A 22,924-nucleotide genomic window follows, 5' to 3' on the forward strand; every position below is an offset into this window, starting at 1 on the left:
AATATTAAGAGTACTAATAATTACTTGAAGTTGTATTGAGTCCAATACCAGCCATTCAGCTTTTTAGCTGAGCAAATCTGGGAAGTTGTTTTAACTTCTAAGCTTAATTCACAACTAGAAAAGAAAAAGATTAATACCATTTGCTTTCGCAGTCTGCTAGGAAAATTAAATGAACTGGTGTTAGATTTAAGTGTCTGGCCGTTCTGATACCAGACACTGAGTAAATACTAGTCATCACGCTGTCATCAGCACTGCTATAGCATTAGAACCACACCAACTTGAAGTTTAAATCTATCTCTTTGCAAACTTCGACTGGGTCCATAAGAAATCCTCACACATTTTCTTACAACTAAAATATATTGATGACTTGCTGTCACAACTCATTGTTATGCAATTATTATCATATTGTATTAGTCAGTCTCTCAGGACCAGAGCTGGGGCAGAGCTAGCAAGGCACTTGCACTAGGCACAAAATTTAAGGGGATACCAACCCCCCACAGTAAGTAAATTAAATATTTTTAGTATAATATTAAAAATGAATATAAAATTCTATCCGAAGCCTGGCACCATGTATACCTTTATCCCAGCACTCAAGAGGCAGAAGCAGGTGGATCTCTGAGTTTACAGAGCAAGTTCCAGAAGAGCCAGAGCATCACAGAGAAACCTTGTCTCAAAAGCAATATATATATATGAAAAAACAAAATTAGAAGCACTTGGCTACCATGTGCATAATGACAATATCAATGCAAAATGAAAATACTTTTCTGGGCAATTTCAGAAAAGAGACTTCTAATCCAAGGTGGGGAGAAGTGGGAAAGCATGTGAAACTTAAGTACCATCCAGGCAGAAGATGAGAGGAAGAGAATCTTTCATAGGAAAGCGAGTACAGGGCACAGTGATTTGGAAGGCTAGAGACCAACTGGTTGTGTGTTCCTCACTGCAGGATCCTTTACCTCCCCATAGTTCAGAGTGTACATGCTTGGTTACTCTCTCAGAGTCCTAAGTATGAATGATACCTACTATTTCGTTATCGTGTTCCCTAGGCTTTAGGCTGTCCTGGAACTCACAATGTAGACAAGAGTGGACTGAACTCACAAAGATCCACCTGCCTTTACCTCCTGAAAGCCTGCTCTTGGGGGTGGGGGAGGTGGCATTTTTGTTGTTGTTGTTTGTTTGTTTTGGGACAGGACTTCCTTGTGTAGCTCTGGCTGTTCTAGAACTTACTCTATAGACCAGGATAGCCTCAATCTCAGCCTCTGGAATACTGGGATTAAAGGTATGCCCCACCATTGCCTGGCTTCTTTGGCTTCTTGGAGGCAGGGGTGGTTTTCTAAGATGACTTTTCTGTAGTTTTAGGTAAGAGTTTCATTAAGAAGAAATAGGAAGACTTTTTATACTGTATTGAGCCAGTGACTCTGGCTTTTAAAGTCAAGTTAATCCATGTGGCAAAATACATGGTTCACTTTCACCTTAAAAATTTTTATATTGGAGCCCACTGTGGTGGCATACACCTGTAATCCCAGCACTTTAGGGAGGTAGAGGCAGGTGGATCTTTGTGAGTTTGAGGCCAGCTTGGTCTATAAAGCTAGTCCAGGACAAGCAAGATTACAAAGAGAAACCCTGCCTCAAAAAACAAATTACATTGTTTATCTGTTATCATATGTTTCTATGATACATACATGTGAGTGCAAGCATATGTGTGCCATGGTGTTAGTGTAGAGGTTAGACAGCAACTCTTGGAAGTTGGCTCTCTTCTGTCTTGGCGAGGCTAGGGAGTCCAGGAAATTCTCCTGTCTCTGGCTCCCACCTCCTGGTGAAAGGGCTAGGATACAGATGCTTCAAGCTTTTTGCCATGGGTAGGAAGGTTCTGGGTCAAGCTCAGGTCATCAGGCTAGTGCAGCACTTTACGTGCTGAGCCATTCCAACAGCCTCCTTTATCTTTTAATTCATTCCTATTTCAGTGTTCCTTGGTAAATTGTGTCTTCTTCAGGTAAACATCTCTTCTAAGTAATAAAACTCTTGTTAAAGATGGGAAAAAGTGGGCTGGAGAAGTGGCTCAGAGGTTAAGAGCACTGCCGGTTCTTCCAAAGGTCTGGAGTTCAATTCCTAGCAACCACATGGAGGCTCATAACCTTCTATCATGAGATCTGGTGTGCTCTTCTGGCACGTAGGCATACATAGACAGAATACTGTAAAATAAATAAATAAATCTTTAAAAAAAAATTTTGGGAAAAAGTTAGTCTGTCATTATAATTGGGCTTAAAAATCTTCCAGTACCTATAAAACAATACAGTATTATAAATAGCTATTGTTTAGCTCTTAGTGATAAATGACAGCAGGTCAGTTAGCATGGACTTAGATTTTTCTGGGTGAAATAGAAATTGAACATTTCTGTGGGACAATATAAACCTAGTCTAACCTTTCAAATTATCCATACGTATTCCAGGATATGTACTCATATCTGAAGATTTGGAGCTAGGAACCTCAAATGAGAGGAAGCATCAGTGTTTGTTTTCCTGGATCTGGGTTATCTCAGTATGATCTTTTCTAGCTCTGCCCATTTACTTGGAGAAGATGTCGTCATCTTGTTCACTCTTGGCACCTCCTTCCCTTTGTTCCATATGCACTAGGCACAAAATTAATAACTGTTAAACAAGTGAAAACTTATGAGTTGTGTTTATCTTTCTTCACTTTGCTGGCTTTGTGCACATTGCCAGCTTTTCAACTAGCATTCTCAGGCTAGAAAACTTGTTGAAGCTGTTGGGGATGGAGAGTTTTTCAGTATATCAATGTTGGTTGGTGTTTACTCACTAGGAACCGCATATATAATATTTAAAGACTTTTGAATGCTTGAGAATTATACAAACTTGCCTTATATTCTTTTTTTTTTTTTTTTTTAAACAGGATGGCTTAAATTCCTTAGTCCTTGATTTGGATTTTCCTGCTTTGAGGAAAAATAAAAATATAGATAATTTCTTAAATAGATGTAAGTATATTTATTTTTACTATTCATGTTTAGACACATAGCTGTGTTTTAAATGAGATGTGTTTGGTTAATTTTTTGGTACTTAAAATCTATTAATTTGTTAATCTATGTCCTAGCCACAGTTATATTGTTGAGACACTATAACCAAGAAAACTCTTATAAAAGAAAACATTTACTTAGGGGCTTGATTAGAGTTTCAGAGGTTTTTTTAGTCCATTATGATCAAGGCAGGGAGCATAGTGACACACATGACACTGGAGTAGTAGCTGACAGCTACACCCTAATCTGCAGGCTAAGAGAGGGACACTGGGCTTGTCATGGGCTTTTGAAACTCAAAGCGTACCCTCAGAGACACTTTTCTCCAACAAGGTCACATCCCCTAATCCTTCTAATCTTTTTCATTAGTGCCACTCCCTGGTGACTAAGCATTTGAATATATAAACCTAAGAGGAACATTCTTAATACAATCACCACAACCTATTAATTTATCAAACTTGATTTTATTAAGTTTGCCATTTGTTTCATTTAAAAATAACATTTTTTTAGGTGGTGTTAACACACGCCTTTAATCCCAGCACTTGGAGGGGCAGAGGTAGGCAAATCTCTGCATTCAAGGCTAGCCTGGCCTACAGAGAGCCAGGACAGCCAGGGCCACACAGAGAAACCCTGTCTCAAACAAACAAACAAAAACCAAATAACAAAATAATATTTTGTATTTTCAAAGTGGCTTTGCTAAGCTAAGTTAGAATATGTAAAATAGATAAAATTTAAGATTATGCATGAATTGTTAAAACTGTATAACTTTTGGCTATGGCTGATTGAAACAAGATTGTAAGTTAACATTGAAACTGTGTGACTTTGCTTTTACTTACGCAGAAGACTTGAATAAGAAAAATTGTGTACATTTAGATCCCTTAAGGAAAAATGATCTGTTGGCAGTTAGCACCATGTACATGGTTATCCTTCATGTTTGTCAGCATTATGTTGGAATAAGTAGATTCAGAAAATATATGCTCAAAATGACTTGAGCATGGTGGTTCATGCTTATATGTAGCAATACAACAACTGAGACAGGAGGTTTAAGGCTATTTTGGGCTACAAAGCAAGACAGTCTAAAAAAAAAAAAAAAAAAAAAAAGTTAATCATCCCAGGGGTCTGAGGAGGTGGCTTAGTTGTTGAGAACACAGCCTGTCCTTGCAGAGGAATTTAGTTTCCAGCACCCAATTCAGGCACACAACTAACAAGTTAGTAACAGTTAACTTATTTGTTGTTACTAAATTCTGGGGAATCTGATGCCCTTTTCTGGTTTCTGAGGGCACTACACGGGTGCGCTCTCTCTCTCTCTCTCTCTCTCTCTCTCTCTCTCTCTCTCTCTCTCTCTCTCTCTCTCTCTCTCTCAAGCATATAACACACAAAATTTAAAATTCTAAAAATGTGCAATAAAAAGAGGAAAGAAAAATGTATCCTCTTTAAAAAAAAGAAAATGTATCTTCTTTATCCCCACAGCTAAGTCCTTTATTTTGGAATTGTCAGCACTAGAGTATTTCTTATTTAAAAGTTTCTACTATGGTTGATAGATTTGCAATATGTGATTGCCGTCTTTTAAAGAACTGGGTTAAGCTTCATTGCTAAATTTAGTATTGCAAATGATTTTATCCCTTCCTCTTCTCCTTTGAGATAATGTCTAGCATTATCGTCTGGGCTAGCCTATAACACACAGTCCTTGTGTTTATGTTTAGCCTCTTGGTCCTGGATGACATGCCTGGTTTTGTGGCTGCTTTCTGCCATGATAAAGCACATTGGGACTGTGTGGGTCATTGATGTCACTTGTACATAGTGGAGTGAGAAATGGAACAGCTTTAGTACTGCTTTTTGACAGTCATCTTCATGAACAAGTGCCAATAAATCACATCGCTTTGGTTCCTTGATGTGAAGATAACATACATCTCAGAGTAGGTGTTTATTTCAGTGCTGGGGATTGAACCTAGAACCTCACATATTAAGCAAGCAGTCTGTCACTCGGCTACACCCCTTCCCCACATTTTAATGTTTTAAAATAGGCCGGGCGTGGTGGCGCATGCCTTTAATCCTAGCACTTGGGAGGCAGAGGCAAGTGGATCGTTGTGAGTTCAAGGCCAGCCTGGTCTACAAAGCAAGTCCAGGACAGCCAAGGCTACACAGAGAAACCCTGTCTTGGAAAAACAAAAAGTTTTAAAATAGGATCCAATAAAGTCTGACAGAATCAGCTGAAGATTTCTACTATGTAGAAATAAAATGTTCACAAATATGGTGACTACTTTTGAAAGTTCCTAATGTATATGATTGATATTAAAATTTGCTGATCTCTTTATTGTAGATGAGAAAATTGTGAAAAAAATCAGAGGTTTACAGATGAAAGCAGAAGACTATGATGTCGTGAAAGTTATTGGAAGAGGTGCTTTTGGTGAAGTTCAGTTGGTAAGAAAGGATTTGTTTGGTTTTTACTACTTTTTTTTTTTCTTTAACATCATAACAGCTGAATAGTTCTAAATTCTGTTCTTGGCCATTTGAGAATTGGTCAAATCATTCCATCTCTGAGAACCTCAGTGTTCCTATATTTAAAAAGAGGTTAGCTAGTCTCTAGCTGTTGCAGCTCTAAAACAGTGGCTTGGAATAATGCCAGTTGGGTTTCACATGTGATTTGCCTAGGAGTTAGTACTATACTTTATTATACTCTGCTATAAAATCGCATGACAGCTGTGTTTTCATTAAGAATGGCCAGACTGAAATTGGACATGATAACAAATGCCCCTACTCTTAGTATTCAGGCCAATCTCTGATTTCAAGGCCAGCCAGGTATACAGTTCTAGGTGAGTTTTAGGGAATCAGAGCTACACAGTGAGACCCTGTCAAAAACAAGAAAATGGTCAGACTGAAAACATTTCTGCTTAGCAAGCCGTTAGATTTTATATATGGATATATAACATACATGTAATTGTATATATTATTATATACATGCATGTTCATCACAGTGAAGACATAGTTTATCTTTGCAGGTGAAAGTGCAGATACTTTTAACAGTAAACGGTATATTTATAGTAAATGATGCATTATAATAGTTTTCTTCTTTTTAATACCTAAGCATGAAGCTCCAATATTTGTTCTTAGAGTCCAGTCCAGTTCTGTCCTTTGAACCTAACAGTGTTTTATCCTCTTGATGGATAAAACTCTTCTCCATGTTCTGACTGGAAAAATAGAGACAGTATTACCTATTTTGTGAGGTTACTGTGGAGGATGATTATTAAGTTCATTAATAAGATAAGTAATACTAGTTAGAGTACTCCCTAAGGGTTATGCTTTATTATTTTTATTGCATATTTGCTATATAGAGCCAAATCACATATTTTAACAAACATCTTGTTTTCCGCACACTTAAGATTTATTACTGCTGACCAGAGGTGGCACATATCTTTAATCCTAGCACTTGGGAGGCAGAGATAGGAGGGTCTCTGTGAGTTTTAGGCCAGCCTAATCTACAGAGTTCCACGACAGTTGAGGCTGCACAGAGAAACCCTGTCTCGCAAAACAAGACAAAAATAAATACAAAGATTTATTGCAATTATGGAAGAGATACTAGAATTTGGAGTTGGAATTTGGACAGATGGGTGTCAGATCTTGACCTTTGTTTTTCTTTTAGTTGTGTGTGTTTTGTTTGTTTGTTTGTTTAAGACAGAATCTTCTAGATTCTAGGCTGGCCTGGAATTCAGTGTGTAGTTGAGGATGGCCTTAAACTTCTGATCCTCTTGTTTCCGCTTTACAGGTGCTGGATGACAGGTACCTTAAGCCCTGTTTTACTTGGTGTTGGGACCTAGCCCCAACTTAATCAGCTGAGCAACATCCCAGTCAGACTGGTCATGCTTTGTTTTGCTTTGAGTCAAGGGCTCACTCTGTAGATCAGGCTGGCCTGGTACTCATTGAGATCTGCCTTCCTCTGTCTCCTAAGTACTGGGATCTGTCATTCTCCCTCCCTCCTTTCCCCCTCCTCCCCCTTCTTTTTTGTTTTTGTTTTTTGAGGCAGGATTTCTCTTTCTAGCCTTGGCTTTCTTTAACTCGCTTTGTAGACCAGGCTGGCTTTGAACTCACAGAGATCCGCCTGCCTCTGCCTCCCAAATGCTGGGATTACAGGGGTGTACCGAGCCCAGCCTGATTAAAGACATGTACCACCATGTCTTGTTCCAGCTTGCCATGTTTTAATGTCAGAATAGTTACTGTTCCCTGTTAATGTTTCTTTATAATGCAGTGTGTCAAAGGAATGGAAGAAAAATATATAGGCACAAATTTTATTTTTGTTATTGCTGTTAGTCCTGGTAGAAGCAGGATCAAGGACAGCCAAGGCTACATAGAGAAACCCTGTCTTGAAAAAAATCAAACCAAAACTAAAAAGAAAAACATCTTAACATTGTATTATTCTGGTGCCTGACCCAAAAGCTTATGTCTTGTTTAGGCTTTGCTCCAGCCTTTTTATCTTAGACAGGAACTCTTTAAAAGGAATATGATTGAAAAAGAAATGTCCGTGTGTTTTGTCCATCTGTATATCGTTTTTAAGTTGATTTGTATGTAGTAAGTTACTATGGTGGACATAGTGAGAGAATGTTCCAATTTAACAACATATCGTTTTGTTTTGTTTTTTGAGAGGGGTTTCTCTGTATAGTCTTTACTGCAGGCATTGCAGTCATGTCCACCCCTATTTATACACACGCACGCACACACACACGAGGGCAGGGAGGGAGAATATTAAAAAGAAACTCCGTTAACATGTCATCTTTCTTAGCCATCCATTCTGGGCCAGATGCTCAGAGAGTGCATTGGTTTCCTGTATTCCTATTAGACAGAGTTTCACTCTGTGCCTTTCAGTGTACCTTTTAAAAGAAAACTTTAGAAATTAACCGTTTTTCTCTCTCTGGGTGAATTCTCTCCTCTGTGTCTTTTTTTTTTTTTTTTTTTTTAAGATTTATTTATTTATTTATTATGTACACAGTATTCTGCTTGCATGTCCACCTGCATACCAGTCGAGGGCACCAGATCTTATTACAGATGGTTGTGAGCCACCATGTAGTTAGTTGCTGGGAATTGAACTCAGGACTTTTGAAGAACAGTCAGTGCTCTTAACCTCTGAGCCATCTCTCCAGCCCCCTCCATGTTTTTAATTTATATTATTTTATTTATAATACTAAGTCTTATGCTCTAGTTTGTATGTTGATATTTTGATTCCTTACACATAGACACACACACACACACACACACACACACACACACACACACACACACACACACGAGAACTGTGTCTTTGAAGTATTTTGACCATTCTACCAATAATTGATAGCTCTTCCTCTAAAGCGATTCATCCACACCTGGGGATATTGTCTTCTTTAGTAAAGTACACACTTAAAAGACTATCTGTGGAGAAGCAAAGAGAAGAGTAGCCCCTCCTCATCGAGCCATTGTCAGTTAATGCCTACATTGTCTGTGTGTGCATGTGATTCTCTGATACCATTCATGTTAACTCAGCTTCTTCTTTTTTTTTTTTTTTAATGTAAAGCTGGATCTTGACTCTTTATAAGGTTATTTCTGAGCTGCAAAAATTATCTTCCTCCTCTGAGGCTTTCACAGTTCTTGGGTCTGCTATTCAGTGTTGGCTGCCATAACAGAAACCATGAGGATACTGTTTTACTTGCATTTTTAGTGGAGGCTTCATTCACATCAGACATTCCTCCATGCTAGTTTAATATACAAATTGAATTTTCTTATAAAAGTATGATTTTTCTCCCAAGACTGGGTTTCTCTATACAGCCTTGGCTGTCCTGGACTTGCTTTGTAGACCAGGCTGGCCTCGAACTCACAGTGATCTACCTTCCTCTGCCTCCTGAGTGCTGGGATTACAGGCGTGCGCCACCACGCCTGGCTTAAAAGTATGATTTTTTTAGTAAAAAATACGTTTGAAATCCTCAAATGGCATGTCCGAGTAAGAATGATTTTCAAATTTGTCCACAAGGTTCTAAGAATATCCTAAAGCATGTTCTCAAGCTTCATTTAGGAATGTCTTATCTATTTAAGTCTCTCTCTCTCTCTCTCTCTCTCTCTCTCTCTCTCTCTCTCTCTCTCTCTCTCTCTCTGTCTCTTTCTGTCTGTCTGTCTCTATCTCTGTCTCTCCCCTCTTAAATGCAAAACCATCTATAATGAGATCTGGTGCCCTCTTCTGGTGTGTAGGTATACCTGCAAACAGAACCCTGTATAAATAATAAATAAATAAATCTTTAAAAAACCACATTTCTTTCTTTCTTTCTTTTTCTTTTTCTTTTTTTTTCTTTTTTGGTTGTTGTTTTTTTCGAGACAGGGTTTCTCTGTGTAGCCTTAGCTGTCCTGAACTCGCTTTGTAGACTAGGCTGGCCTTGAACTCACAGCGATCCGCCTGCCTCTGCCTCCTGAGTGTTGGGATTAAAGGCGTGCACCACCGTGCCCGGCTCAACAAACCCCATCTTAACTATAGAAAGTATGGAGTGGGGAAGAAAAGAGGAGTTGCTTAAATTCCATCAATTAGGGTATAACTGTGGTTAATGTTTTATTTTTCCATTCCTTTTTTGGAGGTGGGGAGTGTCTTTGTTCCTCCTATGCACATATACACTCAGTTGATGGTGTTTTGTACTCAGTGTATTTTCAAAATTAAAAATGAAAAATTTGACAGTTTTCTGTAACAGAACTATTAGGAAAAGTGACTTTTCTTGTCGTTTAAGTACTAACACTAGTAATGGGAACATCATTTTTTGGTAGAATGAACCTTATTTCATTTGTTTGTGGTAGAGTTAGCTAATGTTTGTATTGAGTGTATTTTATATGCTAAATTTATAGTCATTATTTCTCATTTTGTCTTTGCTTTGAAATGTAGAGGAGTTAAGTAAATCGGTCACCTAGTTCATAAATATCTCTGCTCTTTCCCAGGTTTATTTACATCTGAATCCATGTTTTTAAACATTACTCTGTTGAGTGTGATAACAAATAGCTACTGTGTCTGACTGTTTGTTCGTGTATCTGTCCATCTATATTGAATAGAGGAGAAGGAGCTGGACAATAAAGGGGAGTCTACAGAGATTCTGAGGGAGATTATGATAGAATAACTCAGAGACATCCTCAGAGGAAGATGAGTGGAAACCAGCTTTCCTAAAGTAGCAGCACTTTATTGTGCTACTCTGTCACATCACTGCTAATGAATTTTAAAGGTATGGTGTAGATATTTGGCATGAATAAGACTAATGTCTGTGAGTTATATCAGAGATGGGAAGCTAGTGGTTCCCACCTTGTGCTGTGAGCCAGTAACTATCCTACCCCAGCTTTTACACGAAATACACCCTTACAGCCAAAATATTATTTTTTCCAAGCAGAGAGATTGCTTATGGAAATTACTCTAGTGTAAAATTGAATGATTATTATTTGGGGAGACAGTCAGGTGTTAGCTAGAATATACAGGGCAAAGAAGTTCTTGCTTGTGGTGAGATAGTTTGAATTTATTCTCATTTTATTAATTCTCAATATGAATGCGTCTTTTTCTTCATAGGTGACATATTCATATTCTCTCCCCCACCTAAATATTCTTACTGTGTTCAGGGTCTTGTAGACACAGCATAGAGACAACCAAGTGTTGAATTGTTGAATTGGACAATTTAGCATTGTGACACCCACTGGGCAGTTCCACAGTAAAAGCATGATTCTGTTGAAAGAAACTTAGGAAGCTGGCCTGCAAACAGTACATCTGTGAGATGATCACAAGTACATGGAACTGTACACTGGACAGTAGCTGCATTAGCAAAGATGAAGACTGGAAACATTTTCTCATTTAGAAGTCTTCTTAAGGCTACGGTGTATACTTTTTATTCAAGTTAATGATTACCAGCTTCCCACTAGTTAATAGATACCATTTAGCCTCTGTTCTCAGGTCTGCTATACAGCAAAAGTATAAATAATGAAAATAGTAACAGAAATTAATTGACTCTTAATGTTCTGTGGGTTGTTTACTCTACTGAAGTTAAGAGAACATTTAAAATTCAGTTTGTTTTCAAATAAATGAAGGTTTGAAGGATGGTGTAAATATGCATAGAACAGAGTGCCATAGCAACTTCTAAAAGTTTGTTAATAGTTTTTTTATGATTGTTTATTTTGAGATAATCTGGTTATTGAATACAGGCCAGTTAGAAAGCTAGTGTGTCTGCTATGGTAGAGTTTTCTAGTTTTACAACTGTCACTGTTTAATTCTAGACTTTTGCTCTGTATTTTCTTATTTCTTTCTGGTGCATTTATTTTCAGTGTTGTATAAACTTTATGTCACTATGCAGATATAGCAGGGATTGCTATTAGAGCCTAGTAACAGCACAGAAGACAAGTACAAGCTACAGCGTTTGTCATTTCATACAATGTTACATTTCAAATACTTCAAATTTCAGAGCATTTTAAAGGAGACATGATAAAGGAATGCTTTATATATTTGTTATGTCAAATTACTGACATGGAGTGTTAATATTTTCAGCTGAAAATAGAGATTTGTAGGGTTTTTTTTTTTTTCTTAATTCTGATAGTTTTTGCTTAATGCATTTTCAAGTTTAAAGGTGCAAACATTTAGAATTATTAACCTCCCACCCCTCCCCATAATACGTATAGGATGTATTATGCATGTATTACAGGCTGGCCTGGCACTCAAAGATCAGCTAGCCTGTCTCTTATGTTTGTCTCTTTTATTGAGATAAAGACTGTCTTTGCTATAAGTCTTTTTACTATTTACATTCATTCCTATTGTAACTTTTTATCCTTGCTGTTTTCTATGACAAATATGTCTGTCTTTCCCTTAATCTTCAGCCTGTCTGGTTTATATCTAAGCCACATACATTTTTATCTTGCTTCTAAATTGTTTGATAATTCATTAATGGGATATATTTAGTCCATTATATTTACACATATTTTAAACAGCTTAATATTATCTTGGATGCTCCTGAGTTCTCACTTTCATTTATTCATTTTTTTTTTCAAATTTATTTGTGCTTATACTCACCAAATTTCTCACTTTTTAATTGCTGTTCTGTTAGACCCTTCTGAAGTTTTTATTTCTTACAGAATTTCTAATTGATTTCTACTACATGTGTTGTTTTATTTAAGCATATTTCTTTTTTTTTTTTTTTTTTTTTTTTTTTTTTTTTTGGTTTTTCGAGACGGGGTTTCTCTGTGTAGCCTTGGCCGTCCTGGACTCACTTTGTAGACCAGGCTGGCCTCGAACTCACAGCGATCCCCCTGCCTCTGCCTCCCGAGTGCTGGGATTAAAGGCGTGTGCCACCACGCCCGGCTTTAAGCATATTTCTAATAGCTATCTTTACTTGCTTTTTTTACTTTCTTGTAAGAAAAATTTAAAGCTAAACCTAACTTTTCTTTTGACTGCCTTTTTCCTTTTTCCCTTCCCTCCTTCCTTCCTCTTTTTTTTTTTTTTTTTTTTTTTTTTTTTTTTACTGTCTTTTTCCTTAATGATATTATGCTTTCCTTTTTACCTTTTTAGTAAGTCTTAGATCTTGTGGATATGGGGTAGAGAGTTTGAGGTTTGTTAATTTCTTTGAAGAATGTTTATTTTCATTCCAATAGTTTGTTTAGTGACTTCCTACTTGATCATCCTTAATTTGTGCAGGCTCAGTTTTATACTTTGTCAGAGTAGATATGTGGAAAGAGCAAGGTAGTGCGGTTATGTCCTTTTACTTTAATTGGGCTCAGCCTCTAGTTGAACGGCTGCTTTATTCATTCATTCATTCATTCATTCATTCATTCATTCATTTGCATCTGTGTTTTGCCTGGGTATATGTCTGTGAAGTAGTCAGATCCCCTAGAACTAGAGTTACAGGCAGTTGTGAGCTGCCATATGAGTCTGGGAATTGAAGCTGAGTCCTCTGGAGGAACAGCCAGTGCTCTTAACTGCTATGCCATCTCTCCAGCCCTGCTGCTTCCTTTTGATGTTTATATTTATTTACTGTTAGGTTCTGTTAGGTAGTAGTAGAGCAGCGGTTCCCAATCTTTGTGTCATAACTCCTTTAGGGGTGGGACTACCCCATTTGCAGATATTCTGCATATCAGATATTTACATTATAATGTATGACAGTAGCAAAATTACAGTTATAAAGTAGCAATGAGATAATTTTATGGTTGGGGTCACCACAACATAAGGAACTGTTGTTTTTTTTTTTTTTGTTTTTTTTTTTTTAAAGATTTGTTTGTTTGTTTGTTTGTTTTTCTGAGTGCTCTATCTACATGTACACCTCCAGGCCAGAAGAAGGCATCAGGTCTCAGTATAGGTGGTTGTGAGCCACCATGTGCTTGCTGGGAATTGAACTCATGTTCTCTGGAAGAGCAGTCAGTGTTCTTAACCTCTGAGCCATCTCTCCAGCCCGAGGAACTGTATTAAAGGGTCACAGCATTAGGAAGGTTGAGAAACACTGTTCTAGAGAATAATTTGTCCTCTAATATTTAACAGTGCATGCCCAGGAAATTTGCAAGTTATCCTTCAGTCTGCTTCATGTTTCTGTCCTGCTGTCAAACCTGTTGCTCTAGAAAGCATGGGATATTTTCTCTCTGGTGACTTCTGTACTTTACCTACCCAGTGGAACCCAGCAACCTCATTTCTTTTGAATTCTAATTTTGACTCCACTCTCCCCACCCCCCAATTCATCAGTATCACTGTGCTCTGCTTAAGAAATTCTTCTTGTACACCAAGTAAGAAATTATTTTCAAACTGTTCTGGGCCATTACGGATTTAACTTGATGACTGAGTCATGTGCTGCTCATTTTACAAAGCGTTGGTGGAAACTGTTGCTTTATACTATTTGATGATGGTTTACAGTGGGAGGGCTAGGTAGTTCCTGTTATTCTGTTATAACCAGAAGGATATGATTCTGAGTGGTGAATATTTGTATTGATTGTGCTAGGAATTGTCTATTTTCTATAAGAGATTTGTTAAAAGTCCATGTAAATAAAATTATTTGGTTTTGTTAGGAGAAAAACTTCCTGTATTAAATAGAACATTTTTAGTGATTTAAAAATTCTTATTATATTTATATAGTATTGGATTTACAAATTATGCTGTTTTCCATTTCTTTTGGGAAAGATATGAGCGTTCTTTTGATTTGCTTTATTTTAATCAATAAAAGTATGATTCTAGATGTAGATAGCATTTGACAAGTGGTAACTAGAATATTATTGTTGACTCCTCTTTAAAACTGGAAATTCAGTGATGACACATGCCTTTTAATCCCAGCACTCCAGAGGCAGAGGCAAAGACAGATTTCAAGATTAGCCTGATCTATATAGCAAGCACCAGTCCAGCCAGGACTATATAGTGAGACCATGACTTGAGAAAATCCTGAAAATTAATGGTTGGTCAGTCATAAAGTTAAAGAATTGTTTTTCAGCTGGGCGTGGTGGTACACGCTTTTAATCCCAGTACTCAGGAGGCAGAGACAGGCAGATCACTGTGAGTTTGAGGCCAGCCTGGTCTACAAAGTGAGTCCAGGACAGCCAGGGCTGCACAGAGAAACCCTGCTTCGAAAAACCAAAAGGAAAAAAGAAAGGAGAAAAAAAAAAAAAAAGAATTGTTTTTTCAGATGTTTGATATCTTTTGAGTATCTTTTATTTTTGCCAGCACTGGCATTGAACTTGTTACTGGGGATTAGTGGAGAACAAAACAGGCGTGAAGACTCTCTGTTGTTACTGTGTTTACACTGTCCTCTGGGGAACTGGCAGTAAGTAGCAGACATCCAAAATAATAGAGATTGTTGGAAGAAAGCAAATGAAATTGTGAGGAAATGCTGAGATTCTTTATAGTTTTTAAGAAAAGTATTTATTACTGGTCCCTAGCGAGGTTCTTAATTTTATTGAGTAGTCAGACAAAGCCTCTTTTGAAGAGTTTCACATTTCAGCTGAGTCAAAAAGGAGCTAGTGTCCTTGGGTGAGAGGTGGAGCCAGGGACTGTGATGGATTTTCTAATGAAAAATAAAGAAGAAAGGTTCATTCTTATATTAGAAGAACTGAAAGAAAATAATTGTACTTAAAGTATGAACAAGAACAAAAGGACAAGGCTTAAATTGGAAATATGGCTCTAGGCTAGTCAAGACTCTAGGCACTATGGTCAAGAACTTAATCTCTTCTTACCTTCTTCCTCCAGCCTTGGGACCAAATGCCAGTGAGCTTCCCTCCCAGAGGGAGAGAACTGCAGGGGAGCGGGTTGGGATATTGGGTTGGCATGGCATCTGGCTCTGAGGTGGGTTATGCTAAATTCAGGTTTACAGGTATAGAAACCATGTAGACTCTGGATGTACATTTCAGCCTCAATTTGTCACCTTTAGAGTCCTCAGGCAGATTGAATTCTCTGTGTCTTATATTTGCTGTTCTGACAGAAAGGATCCCTCACTGGGACTAAAGCAAAGATTAAGGTAATATATCAGAACACAATAGTGCCTGGTACATACACTGTAATAGGTACAAATCTTGTATTAAATTCTAGTGCTGAGAGATAGGACAATAAGTTGTGGTTCTTAAAAGATGTAAGACTAGTAAGTGATATGGAGCAAAAGCAAGGAGGAGAGAATGAATTTGGGAGATGCTGGCAGGAGAGGGAGACAGTGAGTTAAAGGTAAAGTACCTTGATCAGAGTAGGTGTTCTGAGACAACAATATTTGAACCAGGATCTGAAGGAGCCAGGAAGTGAACTCAGGAGAAAGGACTTTCCACAGAGAGCAGCACATGCAGAAGAGACATGGTGAGGAGTGACCAGAGTTGGTTTATTTACGTAGTTCAGTAGACTGAATGGATATGAAGGAGGAAACTAGTTGAGATTTTGCTGGCAATTGGAGTAAAAGATATTGGACCTGGTTGGCAACAATGGGAGTCACTAGACATGGCTGGATCAGAAACAAATTAAAGGTAAACTGCATGTTTTTCTAATAAAGAAATTTTTAGCGTGAGCAGCTTGAGTAATGAAACAGCCATTTACCAACTTGGAAACTACTGTACGAAGAGATCCATTCAGGAATGCAGCTTGGATGCTTCAGTTTTGTATACATTACTAGCTATTTGTTAATATCTAGTATGTGTTATCTGTTATAGCTTACACTCTATATTTCTTGGCTTTGTGATATTTTGCTATGTACTAAGAATTAAATGTGGTTGTGAATAGACCCTATTCTTACTCTGAAGAAACTTACAGTCTATTAAGCAAAATAGGCATTGATCAAATAACCACATTGTTAGTTATTTTTTCTTGGAAATTAATCTTTTAAATAGATACTTAGAAAAAATGAAGTTGAGTTAATAAAATCAGGTTATCCCTTGCAAACTGATCTACTATATTATATTCTTAATGTTAAGATAGTGGGTGGTGTGTACATTCCCATTTCAGACTAAAAGAGATGCTTTTCCCCCTCAGTAAACATTTTTTTTTTAGATTGTTAAATAGTATCTTATTTTTAAAAAATTAGCTTAATTAATCTATTTTAGATTAATAGTTCTAAACAGGAATTTATTTAGCTGAAATGAGATAGTTGCTTATTTGGCTAGAATTAAAAGGTATATTTCCTGAAATATTTGGACCCTTATATATGCTCTTCCTCATAAGTGTTAAACTTCTACTTTGGAGACTTATATGAGACAGGGTCTTACATTCATTTATTTGCCTAAGGGGCAGTTTGTTTGCAGCTAGTCGTCAACAGCATTGCACTGCCATCATTCTCTTTCAGCAATTAAAGTATTACTCATGTTTGTCCTTTTTTTTTTAAATTCATAGGTTCGTCATAAGGCATCACAGAAGGTTTATGCAATGAAGCTTCTTAGTAAGTTTGAAATGATAAAAAGATCAGATTCTGCTTTTTTCTGGGAAGAAAGGGATATTATGGCCTTTGCCAACAGTCCCTGGGTGGTTCAGGTAAGCATGCCAACTTTTATAATTCTGTTGTGTTAAAGTGCCATTCAGAAAAGTGTTTTGTGTGTTGGACATTATTAATGTGCTTTGTTCACATAGTAAAAATGTAATTATTTTTTATTAGACCTGATTCAGGATGCTTTTTAAATGTTCCTTGGTAAAATATCTGTATAGACATAGCATGCAATGATTACTTAAGTTGGTTATAAAAACTATTAATTGAAACTATTTCCTTTTTAATTATATGAAGCTTTATATGAAGATTTGGTATGATCAACCAGTATGCCACTCTGAATTCATCCTGTCATTGGATGGATTTGTACTTACTGAGATTGGTTAGTTAGACCTCACACTGACATTCTCAGCCTATCTTAACTGGGACAGAAAGCTTTCTATAGTAAGGATCTTGAAATTTTGACCGTCCTTTATTATTATTTTTTTCTGTAATATACAGTGTTACTACTGCTCCTGAGTCTGCCTTATACTAACTCTGGATTAAAGAATTGATTGGTATATTGCTTCTTTTTCCTATTATGTGCACCACCAGCCTTGCTTCTTTCTCTACATGGTATTTAACTCCAGTATCCAAATCTACATGTGTTTTTGAACAAGGGTGATTAGTAAGAGTAGCCACATACCAGTGTGTGCTCAAAAGCACTTACATATCTTGCTTGAAAGAGACAGTGTGGAGTTTTTTTTTTAAAGGCCATGTGTCATTTAAAAGGTCACTGGTACAGCTTTTAAAAAGTGATGCTAAGGGGGGCTGTAGACATGGCTCATCAGTTAAGAGCTAGGCTGCTCTTCCAGAGGACCCAGGTTTGGCCAGCACCTACATAGCAGCTTACAACCACCTGTAACCAGTTCCAAAGGATCCAGTACCCTCTTCTGGGCTCCACAGACACCAGACATATGCATGTAGTGCACTTACATACATGCATGCAAAACACCCAAATACATAAAATAAAATTAAAAATGAGATTGAGCTTTAGATGTCCTTTTTTTGTTTGGTGAATTATACCTATTGTTTAGATATTCTTATGTGTACAGGTCAAACTATTTGTGCATGTATGGCAAATTACGGGCCTTGATAATTTGTTTGAATAAAGAATGATAACAATGTCTGCCTGGTGGATGCAGCTGCAATCCCAGCACTTAGAGGCTGCACAAGGGGATGCTTTCTGAGTGCTACTTTATCTACATAAGGAAACCTTGTCTCAAAAAGGAGGAAAAAGAGGATAGCACTAAAGTTTCCACTTTTAGCTCTAAATCACTCACTGGGATTTCTAGTTAACCATTTCATACAGTGCTATCTTTTGATCTTTGATCCAGCTGAGTAGATTCCTACTGAGGAAGAAGGGATCTTTTTATTATTGCAATAATCTCTGGGTTCTGCCTTTACTATTTGCTTGCTTGTGGGATGGGGCTGAGGGGGCCTGTGCTGTTTGGTGGCCTGTACAGATAACTTTTCTTGGGACTTATAGTTACTCTGTCCTTCAGGGGTCTGGTGCATGACACAGCAGCCTGGGAGCAGGTGACAATGTTGCTTGCTGCTTATCATAAATAAGGAGATGGAGAAGGGACTAGAAAGATGGCTCCATGATTAAGAGCATTGGCTGCTCTTACAGAGGACCTGGGTTCAATTCCCATCTCCCACTTGGCAGCTCATAACTGTCTGTAATTCCTGTTCTAGGGGATCCAACACCCTCACACAGACATACATTCAGGCAAAACACCAATGTAATAAAAAATAAAAAAAAGATGGAGAGTAGCAAAGAAGAGTTAGTTCTCTTTCAAGTGTGACTATTGACTCTTCATTTTTATGGGCCTTGTTTCTTCTGTTGGTTGAATTGGTATCTATTAGATGTTTCTAAGCTGCTTCTACCTTCAGCTCTCTTCTGTGTAAGGTATGAGCAATAGTTTCTTTAGTTTTTCAGAGCTATTGTTTCCTTTGTTCTTATTATGCCTTTTTTAAAAAGGTTTTTTTTTTTTTAAATTTAGTTTCCTACATTCCATGAGAGGAAAACAGTCATTTATGCTTATTTTATAGTATGCCTTGGAAAAGTAACCATGTAAAATTTGTCTGCTGTTTTCTCATTAAACGGCCTGACTCAGATGTAAAAGTTTTCATAAATTTTAACTCTGTTTTAGTTGTAGTCTGTTCTTTCACTAGTAATAATAACTTTGAGGTTTTCTTTTGTTCAGGCTTTGTTTTTAGTATAATTTTGTTCTTTCCCTTTTCCAGCTCTCTTGTGCCTTTCAAGATGACAGGTACCTGTACATGGTGATGGAGTACATGCCAGGTGGAGACCTTGTAAACCTTATGAGTAATTATGATGTGCCTGAAAAATGGGCCAAGTTTTATACTGCTGAAGTAGTGCTTGCACTGGATGCAATACACTCCATGGGCTTAATCCATAGAGACGTGAAGCCTGATAATATGCTCTTGGATAAGCATGGTCATCTAAAATTGGCAGATTTTGGCACATGTATGAAAATGGATGAAGTAAGTAAGACAGTCAAAAAAAATGCTGTTTAAAAAATTTATCAATTTTGTGTGTCTGTGTGTGAGAGAGAGAGAGACAGACAGACAGACAGACATAGAGAGAGACAGGCAGAGTAACAGAGAAAACGCATGCATATGCAATGATGTTCATGTGAAGGTCAGAAGACAACTCTGTAAAGGCAGGTTTTTCCTTCTGCCATTATAAGGGTGCCTGCAGAGCCCAGAAGAGGGCATTGGAACTTCTGTAATTGGAGTTACAGATGGATGTGAGCCACAATGTAGCTTCTGAGCATTGAACCCTCTGAAAGAGCTGTCAGTGCTCTGTAACCCCTGAGCCATGTAATCCCAGCACTGGGGAGGCAGAGGCAGGCAGATCGATGTGAGTTTGAGGCTAGCCTGGTCTACAGAGTCCAGGACAGCCAAGGCTAAACAGAGAAATCCTGTCTTGAAAAACAAAACAAAGCATGAAAATGGTAATCTTTGCTGTATTTTAGGAGCAATGCCAGCATATCATTCAGAAACTTACATAGCTTAGACCAGTGGGGTGACTCAGTGGATAAAGCCACTTGCCATCAAGTCCCTTCTTGGGATTTGGTGAAAGGACAAAACCAACTTCTGCAAGTTATATGCTTGTATGTACCCCCACAATTTATCAATCAATCAACCAATCAATAATAAAAGTGACAAAGAAACTATGTAATTCTAAGAGAATCCAGCGAGGCAGCTTTGTGCAGCTAGGGCTAGATGAAGTTTGAGCCTGAACACTTGGATTGTTTAGTTGGAACACAAGGATGGTAACACCTGTGCTGTACTGACTGAGAGCCTCAGAAAGAGGTAGGTGCACCTTTGCAGGGACACAATGCTCAGTTCTAATTCTCAAAAATGGACCGGAAGGCCTCGTGCCTATATAAGTCAGTCTAGGGCCTTTAATACTTTTAAAAATAAAGAGTTTTATTTAAAATTTTATATTCTACCTTCATAGGAGGCATTTTGAATGGTTTATAAGACCAACCCCAAGACTTCTGATTGATCAATTTTTAAGTTTTCAGTAAACTCTTTGACTATATTTTGTCAATGACAAATCATCAAATATATTTAGAAGACATTTAATTTAATACATTTAAAATAATTTTTGGTGTATGTGTGGCATATGCATATGTGTACAGGTACGGTTACCCATAAGTGTATGTGTATATTCTGGAGGTGTATGTTAAGTGTCTTCCTCTATATCTCTCCACCATTTTATGAGGCGGGGGGAGAATATGAATGTGTTTATGCGTACATGTGTGATGAGGAACCCGGAGGTCAGGAGTCGTCTATCACTTACTACCTTATTACCTTAGACAGGGTCTCTCACTGAACTGGGAACCACATCAGTTAGGCTGGCCAGTCTCTCTCTCTCTCTCTCTCTCTCTCTCTCTCTCTCTCTCTCTCTCTCTCTCTCTCTCTCTCTCACACACACACACACACACACTCACACACCACCCCCAGCCCCCCCCCCCCCAGCCCCCACACACACCACCCCCAGCCCCACTGTTGAGATTACAAGTATATACAGTCATGCCTGGCTGTTTTTTAGGTGTGAGTGTTAAGGATTTGAATTCAGGTCATTATGCTTGCTCATCAAATGCTCCTACTCACTGAGCCATCTCCCTTGTCCTCCATGTTGTTATTGTTGTTGTTGTTGCTGCACCTGGAAGACTGGCTGGCCAGTAAATCCCTGAGGCCTACCTGTCTTTACCACTGCATTTCTTCAGCCTGGAGTTTCAGGCATGTACTGCCATGTCTGGCTTTTTACTTGGTTGCTAGGAATCCAAATTCAAGTTCTCACTTTTGCACAACAAACACTTTTACCTACTTTCCCAGCCCCCAGTCAAAGTAGTTTTGAGTAACCTTTTGAAAATGAATGCCTGCTTGTGTTCCAGCTCAAACTTCTTTGGTAGATAGAACAGATTGAGTGAAGTTCAAGCTCGTCAGCCTGTGCTATGAAGCCTCTTAAGATACGACTTTTTGTGATGTCCTGTCACAATACCTTGTAGCTCCAAAGTTGTGATTTATTATACAATTCTTTCATAATGTGTTACTTAATTCATATGCTTTATATATGCTGGATCTAGGCCTTTTTTATTCACATGTAGAAACCTGGTTCAAAGATTGCTACTTTACGAAGGCTCTTTAGGTTGCCTCCATATCCTTTCAGCATGTCTCTCTTTAGTGTGTTGGCTTTGATTTTGATCCTATAGAATATTAATAACTTGCCTGTTTGTTTTTTTCCCCTAGCCCTACAATCATTCCAAAAAGCTCTGATTTCTTTTATTAGAGAATGATACTTAGTAGTCATCTCTATAGTACTGGATGTGCTCATTGTTCCTGAAGTATCATGACTTTCAGGCTCAGTCAGTGGATAGAGCTAGGAGGCATAGGTTATACACACCCAGTATTAAGCCATATGCTCATGTGTTTACATTTGAGTCTCTCTCTCGATACTATATCAAGTACCACTATTTATCATTGATATATCTGGTTTAAGTCTAACAGCACAAGGTCCAATCTAATCATCCTCATTTTTTAAAAATCTCTTTCTTAAAACAGTTAAAAACAAACAAAACCTGGCTCTTATTAGCTAGTTATAGATTTTTTAAAAACTTGTTTAACCCTAGTATACATTTATTTTGTTTCAGTTGCTAGTCCCTACTACTGTAATAAATAGATTTGCTAACATTGCATTTTGGATTGAAGATGTCCTGCTAAAATAGCTAGTATTTTGTTTTGTTTTTTTAAAGCTTCGATTAATTCATTCCCCCCCTTTCACTGTGATTATGGTAATTCATGAAAAAAAGTCAAATTTTCACTTTTTTATATGTGTAGCTGCCTCTGGTTTTAAGAGGATTTTTCTCTATCCTTATTGTCTCTCATACTTTTCAACAGAAGTGTAAAGTACAAGATAGTCCTTGACAAATGGAACTTATAGGAACTGAGTACTCCCCACCCTGTAGTGCAGTGTTTCTTTAGCCTACATAAACCCCTGGGTTCAATTTTCAACACTATAAAAAATTAACAAATTGGGTGCCCTGCCTTTTAATGTTACTGTCTTATTTTATCATGTGTAGTAATCTACACAAAGTATTTCTACATTATCTGCTCAAGCTTCATAGAAATTATTAACTCATATTCAAATTACAAAGACTAATGTATATCTAATTTGCTGTATTTAGAAAAATGATATTCCATTTACTCTGCTAAATTTAAGGACATGAAGTATACCAGTTTTGAAATTAATTTCTCATGTTTAACATGCTTTATAGCATTGAAACATTTGTACGAATCATGTCCACAAAACACATTGAACTTTCTTTTCCCAAGGAGGTCATATTACTTAGGGCTTTTTGTTGTTGGTTGTGGAGGTAGTATATGGTGATGGAGAATGAACCTAGGACTGTGCATACTAGACAGACACTTTAAGCAC

At 37.6% G+C, this 22,924-nt stretch overlaps 1 protein-coding gene across 1 annotated transcript in view; it reads left to right on the forward strand.

The window, feature by feature from the left end:
- The window catches only part of Rock2 (Rho associated coiled-coil containing protein kinase 2), a 92,084-nt gene that overhangs the window by 30,538 nt on the left and 38,622 nt on the right, over window positions 1-22,924 (forward strand). Inside the window, exons 2-5 of the mRNA XM_051143703.1 lie at window positions 2,905-2,986; window positions 5,343-5,443; window positions 16,821-16,958; window positions 19,198-19,458. Coding sequence (XP_050999660.1) covers window positions 2,905-2,986; window positions 5,343-5,443; window positions 16,821-16,958; window positions 19,198-19,458 — 582 coding nt within the window. The remainder of the gene's footprint in view (window positions 1-2,904; window positions 2,987-5,342; window positions 5,444-16,820; window positions 16,959-19,197; window positions 19,459-22,924) is intronic.

Source organism: Acomys russatus, chromosome 1 (genome assembly GCF_903995435.1).
Source record: "Acomys russatus chromosome 1, mAcoRus1.1, whole genome shotgun sequence".
Lineage (NCBI taxonomy): Eukaryota > Metazoa > Chordata > Mammalia > Rodentia > Muridae > Acomys > Acomys russatus.